We start from the raw sequence: 19,186 nt of genomic DNA, 5'->3' as shown, positions 1-19,186 counted from the left end.
TTGCATTGAAGAGACTAGCGCAAGAAACTCACCAAAACGCAGCTTACTGCGATTTTATTTATTTCTTTGTCGCTCCATTGGGAGACCCAGACAATTGGGTGTATAGCTTCTGCCTCCGGAGGCCACACAAAGTATTACACTTTAAAAAGTGTAACCCCTCCCCTCTGCCTATACACCCTCTCGTGCATCACGGGCTCCTCAGTTTTATGCTTTGTGTGGAAGGAGGCACACATCCACTCATGTATTCTCAGATTAGTTATATCGGTTGGAAGAAAAGAGGACCCCCACGGGGCCCCCGGCATGTTCCCTTCTCACCCCACTATGTCGGCGGTGCTGTTAAGGTTGAGGTACCCATTGCGGGTACAAAGGCCGGAGCCTCATGCCGTTTTCCTTCACCATCCCTTAGTGGCTCTGGGAGAAGTGGGATCCTGACCGGTCATCCATTCACTGGGACCGGGCTCCCTCCGCAGCCCCTGTGGGAATCTGCCGGACAGGAGTCTATTTATCCTCAGGGACCGGGCCCTGCATCTATAAGGTACTCTGTGTCCCCATGGGGACTGTGCATGGAGCGCCTTCTTCCCGGACGCTGCAGCAGCTGCTGATTTGTGAAGACCGGCGGACTTCCACGCCGACCGCGCCTGCTTGTCGGCCGCGGTCTTAAATTTAGTCCCCGGCTTCATCGCGGCCTAGTAGCAAAAATCCCGCCCCCGGGCCTGCCTGTCAGGGGTAAGGGCGGAACTGCCGACCTGACGTCGGATGTGAGGGCTGGAGCATCCTGCATGTTTCCTCCCCCCTCACTGATCACTGTGGGGACCCCAGATTCCCGCACTTTTTCTAGCACCGCCCACGGCTCCACTCCTCCCCTGAGAGCTCCGGCAGCCATGTTTTTTGGCATTCTGCCGGTGGAGGATTATCAGGGAAGAGCTCTGCAGCTCTGGGAGACCTAAGGCAGGGAATCTGGAGGACACACACTCCGCTTTTTAGCGGTCGGTAAGCCACACCGGTCACCCGGTGCTGGTCCCCCCTAGGGTGCCGGAATAGATAGGTATTTATATACATATTTCTGTTCGGTCGGGCTGTATACCCTGTTTTTGCCCATATACCCTCAGTGATCACTCTCCTAGGAGACAACAGCATGTCGTCCACAAGGAGCAAAGGTGCTAAGGCACAGGGTTTTTTTGCGACCTGTACCTCTTGTGGGGCTATGTTACCTGCGGGTTCCACCTACCCTCACTGTGAGCAATGCTCGACCCCTGTTTTGCTTGCTCAGCCGGAGCCTCGGTCACTAGTGGGCCCCTCCGCTCAGGTAGACCCCCCTGCTCCCCCTGTCCAGGCGGCAGGGACAGAGTTTGCTGCTTTTGCTGAGAAACTCTCTGAGTCACTTTCACAATCCATGGCTCAGTCTATGGACAAATGGTCTGCCAAGCTGCTAGAAGCTTTGCAGTCCAGACCGGTCCTTACACAGGCCCCGGTCCCTGTTGGATCGTCGCCTCCAGGCCCCTCTCGGTCCGCCCCGCAGCGCGCTCCCAGGTTGGGCCCTAGGTCCCACGAGGTGAACTCCTGCCCGGACCACAGTCCCAGTCCGGCTAAGCGGGCTCGCTGGGAATCTTCCCCGACTTCTTCACGCTGCTCGGGTTCCCAGCTTGAGGACTCTCTGGAGAACGAGGCGGACGTCGCAGCTCAGGGCTCTGAACCTGACGTTGCCCTCAATCTTGATACACCTGAAGGGGACGCCTTAGTAAATGATCTTATCTCGTCCATCAACCAGGTGTTAGATCTGTCTCCCCCGCCTCCACCTGTAGAGGAGTTGGCTTCTCAGCAGGAGAAACACCAGTTTCGGTTCCCCAAACGTACACGGAGTGCATTTTTCGATCACTCTAACTTCAGAGATGCTGTCCAGAAGCCCAGAGCGGTTCCGGACAAGCGCTTTACTAAGCGCCTTACTGACACACGTTACCCCTTCCCCTCTGACGTAGTTAATCGTTGGGCTCAGTGTCCCAAGGTGGATCCTCCAGTCTCTAGATTGGCGGCTAGATCTGTGGTATCAGTTGCAGATGGTTCATCGCTAAAAGATGCCACTGACAGGCAGATGGAGCTCCTGGTGAAATCCATCTATGAAGCCACGGGCGCGTCTTTTGCCCCGGCCTTTGCAGCCGTGTGGGCACTCCAAGCTATCTCAGCTTGTCTGGCTGAGATTAATGCAGTATCACGTAATTCTGCTCAGCAGGTTGCGTCTCTGACTTCTCAAGCGTCAGCTTTTTCTTCCTACGCCATGATCGCAGTCCTAGACTCGGCTAGCCGTACAGCTGTGGCATCCGCTAACTCTGTGGCAGTCCGCAGGGCCATGTGGCTGCGCGAATGGAAGGCAGACTCGGCCTCCAAGAGGTTCTTAACCGGTTTGCCGTTTCCTGGCGACCGATTGGATGAGATTATTAAGGAATCCAAGGGAAAGGACTCCTCCTTACCCCAATCCAAACCTAAGAGACCTCAGCAACGGAAAATTCAATCGAGGTTTCGGTCCTTTCGTCCCTCCGCCAAGTCCCAATCCGCTTCGTCCAGCAGGCCGGAGAAAAGCCAGAGGAACTCCTATGCGTGGCGGTCTAAGTCACGCCCCCAAAAGGGCGCCGGAGGCACTGCCTCCAAGGCGGCCTCCTCATGACTCTCGGCATCCCCGAACCGCATCCTCGGTCGGTGGCAGGCTCTCCCGCATTTGCGACGCCTGGTGGCCACATGTTCAAGACCGATGGGTGAGAGACATTCTGTCTCATGGTTACAGGATAGAGTTCAGCTCTCGTCCTCCGACTCGTTTCTTCAGAACCTCTCCGCCCCCCGCTCAGGCCGACGCACTTTTTCAGGCAGTGGACGCTCTGAAGACAGAAGGAGTTGTGATCCCTGTTCCCCCTCAGGAACATGGTCGCGGCTTTTACTCCAACTTGTTCGTGGTGCCAAAGAAGGACGGATCATTCCGTCCCGTTCTGGACCTCAAACTACTCAACAGACATGTGAGCACCAGACGGTTTCGGATGGAATCTCTCCACTCGGTCATCGCCTCGATGTCACAAGGAGACTTCCTAGCATCGATCGACATCAAGGATGCTTATCTCCACGTGCCGATCGCACCCGACCATCAACGCTTCTTGCGTTTCGCCATCGGGGAAGAACACCTTCAGTTCGTGGCATTGCCTTTCGACCTGGCGACAGCCCCACGGGTGTTCACCAAAGTCATGGCATCCGTTGTGGCGGTCCTACACTCCCAGGGCCACTCGGTAATTCCCTACTTAGACGATCTCCTAGTCAGGGCACCTTCTCGGGTGGCGTGTCAACACAGCCTTACCGTCGCTCTGGCGACTCTCCAGCAGTTCGGGTGGATAATCAACTTCCCAAAATCCAAGTTGACACCGACCCAATCACTGACTTACCTCGGGATGGAGTTTCATACACAGTCAGCGGTAGTCAAGCTACCGCTGGACAAACAGCTTTCTCTGCAGGCAGGGGTGCAATCTCTTCTTCGGGGTCAGTCACACCCCTTGAGGCGCCTCATGCACTTCCTGGGGAAGATGGTGGCAGCGATGGAGGCAGTGCCGTTCGCGCAATTCCATCTGCGGCCACTCCAATGTCCCATTGGATTCACCGCAAATGGGACAGGAGGTCGACTTCCCTCGACAGGAACGTCTCTGTCCCTTGCAACCAAGACGTCCCTTCAGTGGTGGCTCCTTCCCAATTCTCTATCGCAAGGAAAATCCTTCCTACCCCCAACCTGGGCTGTGGTCACCACGGACGCGAGCCTGTCAGGATGGGGAGCGGTTTTCCTCCACCACAGGGCTCAGGGAACCTGGACTCCGGTAGAGTCCTCCCTTCAGATCAATGTTCTGGAGATAAGGGCAGTGTATCTAGCCCTATTGGCTTTCCATCGGTGGCTGGAGGGCAGACAGATCCGTATACAGTCGGACAACGCCACTGCCGTCACATACATCAACCACCAGGGCGGCACGCGAAGTCGTCAGGCCTTCCAGGAAGTCAGGCGGATTCTGCAGTGGGTGGAAGCCACAGCCTCCACGATCTCCGCAGTTTACATCCCGGGCGTAGAAAACTGGGAAGCAGATTTTCTCAGTCGTCAGGGCATGGATGCGGGGGAATGGTCTCTTCACCCAGACGTGTTTCGAGAGATCTGTCGCCGCTGGGGAACGCCGGATGTCGATCTCATGGCGTCACGACACAACAACAAAGTCCCGGCATTCATGGCCCGGTCCCAAGATCACAGAGCTCTGGCGGCGGACGCATTAGTTCAGGATTGGTCGCAGTTTCGACTGCCTTATGTATTTCCTCCTCTGGCGATGCTGCCCAGAGTGTTACGCAAGATCAGGTCCGACTGTCGTCGCGCCATTCTCGTCGCTCCAGATTGGCCGAAGCGATCGTGGTACCCGGATCTGTGGCATCTCACGGTGGGTCAACCGTGGGCGCTTCCAGGCCGCCCAGACTTGCTGTCACAAGAGCCGTTTTTCCATCTGAATTCTGTGGCCCTCAACCTGACTGTGTGCCCATTGAGTCCTGGCTCCTAGCGTCTTCAGGATTATCTCAGGATGTCATTGCCACTATGAGGCAGGCCAGGAAACCAACGTCCGCCAAGATCTATTACAGATCTTGGCGGATCTTCTTATCCTGGTGCTCTGATAATGGTTTTACTCCCTGGCTGTTTGCCTTACCCACTTTTCTTTCATTCCTTCAATCCGGAATGGACAAGGGGTTGTCACTCGGCTCTCTCAAGGGACAAGTTTCGGCGCTCTCCGTATTTTTTCAAAAGCGCCTGGCCAGGCTTCCGCAGGTCCGCATGTTCCTGCAGGGAGTTTGCCACATAGTCCCACCTTACAAGCGTCCGCTAGAGCCCTGGGATCTTAACAGGGTGCTAACGGCTCTTCAGAAACCACCTTTCGAGCCGCTGCGGGATGTCTCTTTATCACGTCTTTCCCAGAAGGTGGCATTTCTAGTGGCAGTTACATCACTCCGAAGAGTGTCGGAGCTTGCAGCGCTGTCATGCAAAGCCCCCTTGCTGGTTTTTCACCAGGATAAGGTGCTTCTGCGTCCTGTCCCGGAATTTCTCCCTAAGGTGGTATCCCCTTTTCATCTCAATCAGGATATCTCCTTACCTTCATTTTGCCCTAATCCAATTCACAAATATGAAAAGGATTTGCACTCATTAGATCTAGTGAGGGCACTCCGGTTCTACGTGTCTCGCACGGCGCCCCTGCGCCGTTCAGATGCGCTCTTTGTCCTTGTCGCTGGCCAGCGTAGGGGTTCGCAGGCTTCCAAGTTAACCTTGGCTCGGTGGATCAAGGAACCGATTCTTGAAGCCTACCGTTCTTCTGGGCTTCCGCTTCTTTCAGGGCTGAAAGCCCATTCTACCAGAGCCGTGGGTGCGTCCTGGGCATTGCGGCACCGGGCTACGGCTCAGCATGTGTGTCAGGCAGCTACCTGGTCTAGTCTGCACACTTTCACAAAACACTATCAGGTGCATACCTATGCTTCGGCAGACGCCAGTCTAGGTAGGCGAGTCCTTCAGGCGGCGGTTGCCCACCTGTAAGAGGGGGCCGTTTTCGGCTCTTTTTATCGAGGTATTCTTTTACCCACCCAGGGACTGCTTTTGGACGTCCCAATTGTCTGGGTCTCCCAATGGAGCGACAAAGAAGAAGGGAATTTTGTTTACTTACCGTAAATTCCTTTTCTTCTAGCTCCTATTGGGAGACCCAGCACCCGCCCCTGTGCCCTTCGGGCTGGTTGTTCTTTTGTGTACACATGTTGTTCATGTTGAATTGTTCTTTTGGTTCATGGTTTTCAGTTCTCCGAACATCCTTCGGATTGAATTTACCTTAGACCAATTTATAAGTTTCCTCCTTCCTGCTTTTGCACCAAAACTGAGGAGCCCGTGATGCACGGGAGGGTGTATAGGGAGAGGGGAGGGGTTACACTTTTTAAAGTGTAATACTTTGTGTGGCCTCCGGAGGCAGAAGCTATACACCCAATTGTCTGGGTCTCCCAATAGGAGCTAGAAGAAAAGGAATTTACGGTAAGTAAACAAAATTCCCTTCTTTTTCCCTCAGTCCGATTTGGACTGAGAAAAAAATAGCAGATGGGAGCTGCCTCATTGATGAACATGGGTCCGAGTGCAATGCGAGAAATTCTCGCATTGCACTCGTGCGAGTTAATCGCAAGTGTGAAGCCGGCCTTACACTTACTATATATTGGGATAGGTTCTTGGAGATGGGAATGCGCCTTTAATTCGCTCAACCGTATTTTTGTTCTTCAATTAAAACCCTGTCAATGTGTCAGTCTACTCCCTTGCACATAAAATCGCATCTTATATAATGTTTGTTTTTCTACATTTCAGGTGTAACATCATTCCAATAAAAGATGAAGCTTTTACTTGGTTAAAGTTGTGCTACTCCTGGTTTACGTGTTGGAACATGGACTGATTTCAGAAACATTTGCCCTACTTCTCATGTTGAAGATGCAGTCTGAGTTTGCCATCATCACGTCAAAAACAATACTTTGTGGGAAAGGATCAGTAATTACTTATTTCATTCATGGCATAGGCTTAACCAGTGATTGACGGAAATCTTTGCATGTACAGGGAAAGCTGTCAGTCAGTGGGTATCCCTGCCCATTGGACACGTAAGACCAGAATGAGGTGGAATTTAAATGACCAATTGCTAAGTTCTACTGATTCTGTTCTCAGAAACCACACACACGCACGCACGCACGCACGCGCACACTAATGTGTGTTTGTGAGAGCTGATTCTGTAGAAATTGTCGCTTTTTAGTAATTTAAATTTCTCCTCATTCTGGGCGTAGATGTCCAGCAAATCTTGCTCTATAACTTGATGCTACCTGGTAAACTGACTGTTTAACTCCAGATTTGGGCTTGAAGTTTTGATAATCTGAGTAAAGCCTCATTCACACATCAGTATCTTTGATCAGTATTACATCACTATTTGTGTGCCAAAACCAAGATTGTCTCCAAATCCAAGAACAGGAGTCAGTCTTTCAATTCTAGTTTTTCTCTGTGAGTTTCACTCCTGGATTTGGCATACAAACACTGGGGCAAAAATACTGATGTGTCAATTAAGCCTAAAATAGTATGATTCATACAGTTTGCATTTTTTTTTATATTTTAATATGTCGGCTGATGTGAAAGACTTCTTGGGGGATGAAAAATATGAATAAAATATATCAGACTGAAAGAGTTGAAATTAACTTGCTTTGTCTGAATGGAATATATGCAGTCATGCTTGAGGTGCCCAACACTCCCTTCTTCAGGGCTGCGACCAGTCCTGAGGGTTGGAAGTGCTGGTGCTATCCACAATATGAGCTAATAGTAATATAAAAGGTGAACCAACACACATCTGCTCAGTAGTTGCCCATCATTTGAATTGCCAGGATTATCATTCATCGTAGTTAGCTGCTATCATTATGCTTAACTGACCCAGAACTATTGTCACCAGTATGTAGGAGTATACCGGCCAGAGCATACTTTTGGCTTCCATTTAATAGGTGCCTAAAGCTGAGTGCCCACGATGGGTTTTTAATGAGTTTTCAATGCTACATATTTCTGAAGTGTCAAAAATGCAGCATCTTACAGTCCCAGCAAAGTGGATGGGATGTATAGAAATCTCCTGCCCGCTGTGGCTCTGCTTCACTCAGCGTAAACTGACCTGCGGTGCGTGTTTCAAATCCAGGACATGTCAATTTCTCCCGCATTTGACGTGCAGATTTTTCTCATAGAATTGCATTAGATAAGAAGAATCGTCAGTTAAAAAAAAAAAAAAACAAACAAAAACGTATATGCATTTTTAGTGTTTCTGCCGTGGAGATATAAAAAACATAAGTATATGAATGTTTTGTTTTTTTTTCTTCAAAGGCTAAGTTCACATTTCCGTTGATTTGTATCAGTCACATGCGTCGCTTGACGCATGTGACTGATGCGCTGTTCAACGCTGTACAACGGATGACAAAGAACAGAATTCTTTGTCGGATTCCGTTGTGTGCGGGGGGCGGAGTTCGGGGGCAGAGCCGAGCGGGGGGCGGGGCCAGGCGCTGAGGATGTCAGTGGAAGTGCTGCGGTCTGCATGGCTGGGGACAGGTGAGTGTATCTGTGAGTGAGTGTGTGTATGTGCATGTATGTATGTATGTATGTGTGTGCACATGCAAAGTGCGGGAGGGGGCGGAGCCGAGCGGGGGGCGGGGCCATGCGCTGAGGATGTCAGTAGAAGTGCTGCGGTCTGCATGGCTGGGGACAGGTGAGTGTATGTGTGAGTGAGTGTGTGTATGTGCATGTATGTATGTATGTATGTGTGTGTGTGCACATGCAAAGTGCGGGAGGGGGCGGAGCCGAGCAGGGGGCGGGGCCAGACGAGGGTGTCAGTGGCAGTGCTTGTCTGCATGGCTGGGGACAGGTGTGTGTGTGTGTACATACATGTGCGGAGTGCGGGAGGGGGCGGGGCCGAGCGGGGAAGTGTCGGCCTCCCTGCACACGTAACCAGCCTAAATATCGGGTAACAGCAAAGCACCCGATGTTTACCTTGGTTACCCGATATTTACCTTGGTTACGGGCCTACACCGCTTAGCGCTGGCTCCTTGCACCGTAACCAGGGTAAATATCGGGTAACCAACCAAAGCTGGTGACGTGTGCAGGGAGCCAGAGAGCATGCGCAGCGAAATCCGACGGATCTCGCTGCTCAAAAAACGTTACATGCTGCGTTCCTCCCGCCCGGCGGTCAGTCGTTCCACGACTGATCAGTCGGGCGGAGGGTGCAACGCAGCATCATCAGTCACAATCCGCTGCTCATACAAGTCTATGGGAGCAGCGGAATCCGCTAAACGGATTCCGCTGTTTACAAGAGCAGCGGATTGTGACTGATAGATTTTAGCGGAAATGTGAACTTAGCCAAAGCCAAATGCCAGGCTGTATCAAAAACAAAGCTTTGCATAAAACATGACGCTCCAAGAGACAAAAACAGCAAGATCAAATTGTGATTAAAAATGTATGTAAAAAAAGCAAAACGCAAGTAACCTAATTTAAATAGGTGCAGAAATTCTGTCACATTAAAAACAGGAACAGAATATTTTCCTTCCAGAAAAAGAACACAAATGTGTGTATTAAAGGGAATCTGTCCCCAGGTTTTTGCCAACAAATATGAGGGCAGCATAACGTAGGGGCAGAGACGCTGATTCCAGTGATGTCACTTACTGGGCTGCTTAGTGTAGTTTTAACAAAATCACTTATTAATCAGCAGTAGATTATCATTACAGGACTACTTGGCGTACTGCAGGTAGTCCAGCATATTCATGAGCTCTGTATAATTGCAAGATCTGCAGCAGAGAAAAAAGAGAATTTTGTTTACTTACCGTAAATTCTTTTTCTTATAGTTCCGACATGGGAGACCCAGACCATGGGGTGTATAGCTTCTGCCTCCGGAGGACACCCAAAGTACTACACTTAAAAGTGTAGCTCCTCCCTCCGAGCATATACACCCCCTGGATGACAAATCCAACCAGTTTAGTGCAAAAGCTGAAGGAGGACATCCACCCACAAGTAGAGATAGAGTAAAACCCGGAATAACCGGAACCTCTGTCTACAACAACAGCCGGTGAAAACACACGGAACAAGAAAACTGCCAACAGGCAACAGGGAGGATGCTGGGTCTCCCATGTCGGAACTATAAGAAAAAGAATTTACGGTAAGTAAACAAAATTCTCTTTTTCTTCATCGTTCCTTATGGGAGACCCAGACCATGGGACGTCTCAAAGCAGTCCATGGGTGGGAAATAAACAGAAACTGAGAAGTAGGCAAAAACCTAACTTCACAAATGGGCGACAGCCGCCTGAAGGATGCGTCTGCCCAAGCTCGCATCTGCCGAAGCATGAGCATGCACTTGGTAGTGCTTCGAAAAGGTATGCAGACTGGACCAAGTGGCAGCCTGACAGACCTGCTGAGCCGTAGCCTGGTGCCTGAAAGCCCAAGAGGCACCGACCGCTCTGGTCGAGTGCGCCTTAATCCCCGGCGGTGGAGGCACCTGAGAACATTGGTAGGCATCGGATATGGCCGACCTAATCCAACGAGCTAGGGTCGGTTTAGAAGCAGAGAGACCCTTGCGCTGACCCGTGGTTAGCACAAAAAGAGAGGTGCACCGCCTAAGAGCGGCGGTGCGTGACACATAGATCCGGAGCGCCCGCACCAAATCCAAAGTATGCAACGCTTTCTTAAAGCGATGCACAGGGGCCGGACAAAGGGAAGGCAATGAAATGTCCTGGTTAAGGTGGAAAGGAGACACCACCTTAGGGAGAAAGTCCGGAGTCGGACGGAGAACCACCTTGTCTTGGTGAAAAACCAAAAAGGGTGACTCCGAAGAGAGCGCAGCCAAATCAGAGACTCTCCTAAGAGAAGTTATGGCCACCAGAAAGACCACTTTCTGTGGAAGTCGAAACAAAGGAACCTCCCTAAGAGGCTCAAAGGGGGGTTTCTGTAAGGCCGTGAGGACCAGATTAAGGTCCCAGGGATCCAAAGGCCGCCGGTAAGGCGGAATGATGTGAGATGCGCCCTGCATGAAGGTGCGCACCTGGGCCAGTCGGGCGATACGACGCTGGAACAACACTGACAGAGCCGAGACCTGTCCCTTGAGGGAATTGAGGGATAGACCTAGCTGCAGACCGGACTGTAGAAAGGACAGGATGGTCGGCAAAGAAAACGGCCAAGGAGCATGGCCGGAAGAGCGACACCAGGACAGGAAAATTCTCCAAGTCCTGTGGTAAATCCTGGCCGAGGAAGACTTCCGAGCCTGAGTCGTAGTGGAGATGATCTCGGAAGGAATGCCTGAAGCCGTCAGGATCCAGGACTCAAGAGCCACGCCGTCAATCTGAGAGCCGCAGAATTCTGGCGGAAAAACGGACCTTGAGAGAGAAGGTCTGGGCGGTCCGGGAGATGCCACGGCACCTCTACGGACAGACGGAGCAGGTCTGGGTACCAAGCTCGCCTGGGCCAGTCTGGAGCAATGATTATGACACGACGGCCCTCCATTCTGATCTTGCGCAGGACTCTGGGCAAGAGAGCTAGAGGGGGAAACACGTAGGCCAGACGGAACTGGGACCAATCCTGAACCAGCGCGTCCGCTGCCAAGGCCTTAGGATCGTGGGAGCGAGCCACGTAAACCGGGACCTTGTTGTTGTGTCGGGATGCCATTAGATCCACTTCCGGAGTGCTCCACTTGCGGCAGATTGACCGGAACACTGCCGGATGCAGGGCCCACTCGCCGCTGTCCACGGTTTGATGGCTGAGATAATCTGCCTCCCAGTTTTCTACGCCTGGGATGTGGACTGCGGATATGGTGGACTTGGAGTCCTCCGTCCACTGAAGGACACGTTGAACTTCCAACATTGCCAGGCGGCTGCGTGTCCCGCCTTGGTGATTGATGTAGGCAACTGCTGTCGCGTTGTCTGACTGGACTCGAATGTGCTTGCCCGCCAACAGGTGGTGAAAGGCTACGTGAGCTAGGAGCACAGCTCTGATTTCCAGCACATTGATCGAGAGGGCTGATTCGGACGGAGTCCAAGTGCCCTGTGCTCGGTGGTGGAGAAATACTGCTCCCCAGCCGGAGAGACTGGCATCCGTGGTGAGGATCACCCAGGACGGAGTCAGGAAGGAGCGTCCCTGAGACAGAGAGAGGGGCCGAAGCCACCACTGAAGAGAGCTCCTGGTCTGTGGCGACAGAGCCACTAGCCTGTGCAAGGAAGAGGTCCGCTTGTCCCAAAAGCGGAGAATGTCCAGCTGCAGAGGACGCAGATGGAACTGGGCAAAGGGAACCGCTTCCATTGACGCCACCATCTGACCCAGCACCTGCATGAGGTGCCTGATGGAATGACGGTGGGGCTTCAACAGAGAACGCACCGCCAGATGAAGGGACTGCTGTTTGACTAAGGGCAGCTTCACAAGTGCCGGCAGAGTCTCGAACTGCATCCCCAGGTACGTAAGTTTCTGGGTCGGGGACAGAGTGGACTTGGGCAGATTGACAAGCCACCCGAATTGAACAAGCGTGGCGAGAGTGAGTGAGACACTCCGCTGACAGTCTGCACTGGATGAAGCCTTGACTAGAAGGTCGTCCAGGTAAGGAATCACTGCCAACCCCTGGAGGTGCAGGACCGCAACCACTGCTGCCATGACCTTGGTGAATACACGAGGGGCCGTGGCTAACCCGAAGGGGAGAGCCACGAATTGGAAATGTTCCTCTCCGATAGCAAAACGTAGCCAACGCTGGTGTGAAACTGCAATTGGCACATGCAGATAGGCATCTCTGATGTCGATGGATGCTAGAAAATCTCCTTGGGTCATTGAGGCAATGACCGATCGCAGAGATTCCATGGGAAAGTGCCGCACCTGAACATGCTTGTTGAGAAGCTTGAGATCCAGGATGGGCCGGCAGGAACCGTCCTTCTTGGGGACTAGGAAGAGGTTTGAGTAGAAACCTCTGAACCGTTCCCGGGCGGGAACCGGTACAATTACTCAGTTGGCCTGCAAGGATGCCACGGCCTGAGAGAAGGCGGCGGTTTTGGAACAGGGGGGAGTGGACAGAAAAAATCTGTTTGGCGGGCTGGAAGAGAATTCTATCCTGTAGCCGTGGGAGATGATATCCCGCACCCACTGATCGGAGACGTGTTGAAACCACACGTCGCCAAAGTGGGAGAGCCTGCCACCGACCAAGGACGTTGCTGGCGCAGCCAGATAGTCAAGAGGAGGCTGCCTTAGTGGCAGCGGCTCCTCCGTTCTTCTGAGGACGCGGCTTCGTGCGCCAGCTGGGTTTTCGATCCTTGGCTGAGTTAGTGGACGAGGCCGAGGGCTTAGAGGCCGCCCAGTTAGAGGAACGAAAGGAACGAAACCTCGACTGGTTTCTGCCCTGGACAGGTTTCCTGGTTTTAGTTTGTGGCAAGGAAGTACTCTTCCCGCCAGTAGCTTCCTTAATAATTTCATCCAGTTGTTCACCGAACAGCCGGGACCCAGCAAAGGGGAGCCCAGCAAGGTACTTCTTGGAAGAAGCGTCTGCTTTTCATGTCACGAAGCCACAAGATCCTGCGGATCGCGAGGGAATTAGCAGAAGCCACCGCCGTGCGTTGAGAAGCCTCCAAAATGGCAGACATGGCATAGGATGAAAAGGCCGAAGCCTGGGAAGTTAAGGCAACCATTTCGGGCATAGAATCCCTGGCGAGGGAATGTATCTCCGCCAGAGAAGCAGAGACTGCCTTAAGAGCCCATACTGCTGCAAAAGACTGGGAGAACGAGGCCCCTGCCGCCTCATATACAGATTTGGCCAGAAGGTCAACCTGGCGGTCAGTGGGATACTTAAGTGAGGTGCCATCGGCCACAGATACAACTGTCCGGGCTGAGATTCTAGACACCGGAGGGATCTACCTTTGGTGAATGAGCCCACTCCTTGACCACTTCTGGTGGAAAGGGAAAACGGTCATCAGAACTACGCTTTGGGAAGCGTTTGTCAGGACAGGCCCTGAGCTTGGTCACAGTGGCCTGAAAACTGGACTGGTTAAAAAACATACTCCTTGCTCTCTTAGGTGAGGTAAACTGGTGTTTTTCTACCAGAGAGGCTTGGTCCTCTGACACTGGTGGATTGAGGTCCAGTACGGAATTAATGGACGCAATCAAGTCACTAACATCCGCATCACCTTCAGATAGATCAATGGGGTACATAGAGGTAGCGTCCGAGCCCACAGTAAAGGCATCCTCCTCGCCCTGCAATTCAGCTCGTGAATCAGAGCCGTGGGACGAGTAAGGAGAAGAGTCCCTGCGTCTCCGTTTAGGAGGACGGGGTCCGGGAACAAATAAAAAATCCTCTGTGAGCTCTGCAGAGCGAGTCGGAGCAGCAGAGGCGCCCTGAGAAGGGGGCTGATGCATGGTCAGCAGAGTCCGGGACAGCTGTCCCATGGAGTCGGTAAAGGACTGGGAGATAGCTTTAGAAAACGATGCTACCCAAGCCGGGGGTTCAGCCACCGGGGCCGGAGCAGCCGGAGGGACCCCTGGGGAGACTCCAGGCTGAGGCACCACCATGTTAGAGCAGGCATCACAATGTGGATATGTGCTCGATTCAGGCAGAATGAGCTGACATGCAGTGCATATGCCTTGCAGCCTTGCTCCTAGTGAGAGACATGCTGCTGAGGTGGAGGCTCTGCAGTAAAGAACACACTCCTTCAGAATGACCCCCAGAGAGTGTATAATAAAGCCCACAACCAGAGGTTGTGGCTTACCAGACCGCTTTTTGTGTGCCCTCCGGATTCCACAGCTTGGACCCCCAGACAGATGCAGTAGCTGCAGCAGCCAGCGCCGATCAGTGTGTAAACGCTGATAAAATGGCGCCGGAGTGAGGAGGGGTGGCAGGGTTTAGTCCAAGAGCGGGAACCGGAGGGCCAAGGAGAAATACAGGGGAGGGAAACATCTCCTCAGAGAGGAGTTTCCTCCCCTCTGCTGAACGGCCGGTGGGCGGCGCCGCACTGTTCCCCTGCATGACTGACATGCAGGGGCAGTGAAACCAAAACTAGGCCGCATCTGAAGCCGGGGCCTAGATTTTTCCATGCGGCCGATGAGCAGGCACATTCGGCGCGGTTCTCAGGAAAAAAACAGAGAACCGGCCGGAAATTACAGCAAAGTGAAACAACACACTCTCCCCACAATAAATGTACAAGTGACCCCTCAATAACGTCTCAATATTTAGCTTATGAGCCGCAGGGCCAAGTCCCTGAGGGGTGAGCGCTCCGTCTGGCAGGGTCCTGAAAGGGCTGCGGATGGAGACCGGTCTCCTGCAAAGCAGTGAGAACCGTGATGGCTCCCACTTCAAGCCAGAGCCCGAGGGATGGTGAAGGAGCGCGGCATGTGAAGGCTCCAGCCTTGTAAAATCAACCTTAACAGCACCGCCGACACAGTGGGGTGAGAAGGGACATGCCGGGAGTCCAGATTGGACCCGCTTTTCTTCCAAATCTTTGAAATCAAAAATCAGATGAGAATGCATGTGTGTGTGTGACCTCCTGAACACAAAGCATTGAACTGGTTGGATTTGTCATCCAGGGGGTGTATATGCTCGGAGGGAGGAGCTACACTTTTAAGTGTAGTACTTTGTGTGTCCACCGGAGGCAGAAGCTATACACCCCATGGTCTGGGTCTCCCATAAGGAACGATGAAGAAACCTTGATTTTATCAAAATGACAGCAAACAGCTCAGTAAGTGACACATCACTGGAATCAGGGTCTCTGTCTCTACATTGTGCTGCGCTCAGATGGGGAAGCAAACGCCTAGTACAGCTTCCCTTTAAGCCTTAGATGTTGATGGGTAGGGTCAACCAACGTGTATCTAACAATATGGCTGCCTTCTATTAATAAAAAAACCCCAATGGTAACATTTGAAACACCTAATTTTCTATTATAAAAAGAATGCAATAATCCTTAGTGTTACAACATATACACAATGATATGCAAGCTCAGATTATTGCCTTCCATTTTATATTTAATGTTGGAAGATAAAATAAGTTGGGGGGGCGGGGCTATGTAGCAGGGAGAACAGTCGCACGGTGAAGGAGCTCCTGCAATCCTGCTGCCATCATGCAAAGATCCGAAGTCTCACCTGCTCCTGGACGCTTTTCCCGGATCGCCCAGATCAGCTCCCGACGCCTGAAGGGATTACCGCACACCCGGTAATCCCTTTTAGGCGTCGGGAGCTGATCTGGGCGATCCGGCCTGTCGGGACCCGCAAGCAGAGTGGCGGAGTGAAGGCCATCTAAAGCCGGCGGCCAACTTCTCGCACGCTGCAGAGACGCCGCAGCCTGTGCGGCCAGCTTCTCCTCTCTTCTCCCTGCTTCCTGTGCATGAAGAGTTGATCAGAGGAGTCCGTGCATGGATGGACACCAGCAGAAACTGGGGTAAGGCGATGTGTGCCCTGAAAAACAAGCCCCGCGCTTTCCCCTCACACTTGTAAAGACAGCCCGCCGGCCATCTTGCAGATCCTATTTGCTGCGCTTCCCCCCCCACCCCCTTCCTCTATTTTCTCCGGCTCCTGTGCTGTTCTGAGACATTCAGAGGCTGTGCACTGGAAAGCTTAGATAACATGACACCGGATGGGGGCCCTGTGGTAGAGAGCCCGACACACAATTTCTGAAGGGATCGTGATTATTCCCTGGCCTGCAGTCTGTGACACACAGTATAGTGAAGAGATAATAATCTGGAGGCTGTATTAACCCATTGGGAGTGCTGGACAATCTGCAAGGGCATAGAGAGCACTCTGTGGACTATGACATATAGTGAGGAGATAATAATCTGGAGGCTACAGTAACCCCTTGGGGGCGCTGGAAAACCTGCAAGGGATAGTGATCACTCCCTGGCCTGCAGACTGTGGCATATAGTGCGGAGATAATCTGGAAGCTTTATTAACCCCTTGGGAGTGCAAGAAAACCTGCAAACCTGCTCTCCCTGCTGATTTGTGACGAAAGGGTAGACTCACACTCTCCTGATATACGGCACAGTACCACCAGGTATACCTGCCTATATTAGTCACTGTATTGTGGCCGCAGAGCGACGCACGTCTCCTCCTTTCTTCTGCTTCTCCTTTGGCTCTCCTGCTCATATACAATATGTGCCCAGCAAAAAATCCCTCTGCGGTGGACAAGCTAAAGGAATACGCCAGGGGGAACCCTCGGAGTCATCCCGGACCTTGAGGGGAGGTACCCCCGCCAAGAGTAAAGTGAACCCCTTGACTGATGAAGAACCGGAGGGTGAAGATCTAACTCTCCAGCAGGTGTCTGAACGACTACTTCACGCTATATCCTCCTGCAAATCCTCCCTGTCAGGGAAATAGAGGAGGTGCACTCGGAGGTTGGGCTTCGGCAAGATTTGCAGGCCTTGAAGGGGCGAATTGTGGAGGTTGAAGGTAGAGTCTCTCATCTGGAGGACACTGTGACCCCTTATGTCCACCAAGCTCACCAAGGTGGCTGGTTCGATGAACGCCTGGAGGCAAAAAGCAAATGATCTGGAGAACAGAATGCGGCGTAATAATATACGCATTATTGGCCTTCCAGAGCGCTCAGAAGGTCAGCAACCGGAACGCTTTCTGGAGGATTGGCTCAAAACTACCTTGGGCGACACATTCTCCTTGACGTTCGCAGTGGAAAGAGCCCACCGAGTTCCTAACCGACCTCTCCTTCAGGGGCCCCCCCCCCAGATCCTTCCTGGCACGACTTCTTAACTGCAGAGACAGAGATACAGCATTGCGTCTCGCCAGACAGAAGAGCCCACTAAAGATGGAGAATGCCACAATTTCCATTTTTCCTGATTTTTTTTTTTTTTTTTTTCGATGGACCTCCAGAAGCAGAGTGCCCAATTTATGGAAGTCAAGAAATTGCTCAGAGACTGTAACATTCTATACTCAATGATATACCCAGCTCGCCTCCGGATCATTAATGAAGGCAAAACGCTTTTCTTTTCCACACCTGGTGAGGCTTCCGAATGGCTCAAACTGCACCGAGGAAATAAAGGGAAGTGACTGCATTATTTTCATTGCCATCTCCGCCTGGATCGATTACGCTGTGCGTCAGAATGGGGAAACTGAAAGACTCTTATTTACCAAATGATAGTTAAAGCTTCAGGAGCCTCTCCTTGCCATAAACGCCATACCAACTATACCTACCACTGATGTCAGTGACGGTATCCCCTTTATGGTTTGATAGGATGGGCATTGGACGCTGCCTTTATTTTTCTGCGATTTTTATGTGAAGGAAATTATCCTTACAATGTGTGCTTTTTAGGTTACCGTTTAATTTTTGCTCTGCTGATGTCTTTGATGCTATCCCTTCTTTGTTATAGGTTACGAAATAGCAGGAAAAGTGCTGGGGAGATAAGTCTTCCTGGGTCGGGCCCATATGTCTGAGTTCCGAGATGGGTTCTGATTTTAAGTGTGGAATGTACGTAGTCTCAAGAACCCAGGAAAAAGGGCAAAAGTTTTTTCGCAGGTCAAGCGCTATGGCCCCTCTCTGGTGGCAATGGTGGAGACGCACTTGACCAGAGACACGACCACGTTTTTGCAGAAACCTTGGACTCAGTGGTCAATCCATGCCTATCTCCCTGCTTATCCATAAGTCGTTGCGCTGGGATCTCCGGGTAGCTCATAGGGACCCTGAAGGGAGATTTGTCTTTGTGCAGGCTGCCATTAATTCTCAGAAATATGTTATAATATGTCTCTAACCCCCCTCCAGCTAATTTGGCGATAGTTAAAAGTGCAGTCAGATTTGCGCTCAGCTATCTGGACGCCCACGTGCTTTGTATGGGAGACTTCAACTTAGTTATGGACAGTAGACTTGACAGACTCCGGCTAGATGATACTTCCCATACGACCGAGTCGACCCCCACTACTCTTTCTACCTACATGCAGGGCAATGGTTGGTTAGATCTCCAGCATCCGGGGGTACGAGAGTATACCTGTCATTCCTCCACTAGGTGCACACTTTCCCATCTGGACTATTTCTTTGGGACTAGTGGACTGGCCCTATGGGTGGAGGGGATACAGCAAGGCAATAGAGGCGTCTCAGATAGTCCAGTCATATTATCGCTTAAGTTTGATCACTCAACACAACGCCCTATATGAAAATTAAACACATTCTGGTTGAAACTGATTGGACCAAACGACAGAATCCCTGACCAACTAGACTGCTTCGTTAGTGCACATGTGGAGCCCCGACACACGAATCTCTTCTGGGACACCCTGAAAGCCTACTTACGAGGTTGTCTCATCGACAATCTAAGCGGACTACTTCACAGGAAGATGACATGGCGGAGCGACAGGTCGGAGAGGCGGAGAAATCTTCTATTGCTAACCCATCTAACGACAACAGACAGACATGGCTCAGTGCACATAGCATCTAGATGCTGTGTATATATTCTAAGTCAAAACATAAATTATTCTTCACAAGACAACGATATTTTGAACTGGGGAACCAGTCTAGCAAACTCCTAGCTTTTATGGTTGGGCAGCATAACTTCTCTAACACTGCTTCAAATCCGTAGGCCAGAATAGTATGGCCACTTCCTCCACTGACATCCTTCAATGCTTTTGTATCTTTTATGACTCGCTATATCAATCTAAAAGTGGGGCGACTAT

The 19,186-nt window shown here is 51.7% G+C and overlaps 1 protein-coding gene across 2 annotated transcripts in view; it reads left to right on the top strand.

Annotated features, from left to right (window-relative positions):
* PSMD9 (proteasome 26S subunit, non-ATPase 9) overlaps positions 1-7,235 on the top strand; it is a 55,994-nt gene extending 48,759 nt beyond the window's left edge. For both annotated transcript variants that reach the window (XM_075341827.1, XM_075341828.1), the window contains exon 6: positions 6,383-7,235. In XM_075341827.1, coding sequence (XP_075197942.1) covers positions 6,383-6,467 — 85 coding nt within the window. In that variant the 3' untranslated portion in view covers positions 6,468-7,235. The remainder of the gene's footprint in view (positions 1-6,382) is intronic.
* The last annotated feature ends 11,951 nt before the right edge of the window (positions 7,236-19,186 follow it).

Source organism: Anomaloglossus baeobatrachus, chromosome 1 (genome assembly GCF_048569485.1).
Source record: "Anomaloglossus baeobatrachus isolate aAnoBae1 chromosome 1, aAnoBae1.hap1, whole genome shotgun sequence".
Classification (NCBI taxonomy): domain Eukaryota; kingdom Metazoa; phylum Chordata; class Amphibia; order Anura; family Aromobatidae; genus Anomaloglossus; species Anomaloglossus baeobatrachus.
The sequence above is the reverse complement of the archived record's forward strand: the minus strand, read 5'-3'. Positions and strand labels throughout refer to the sequence as shown.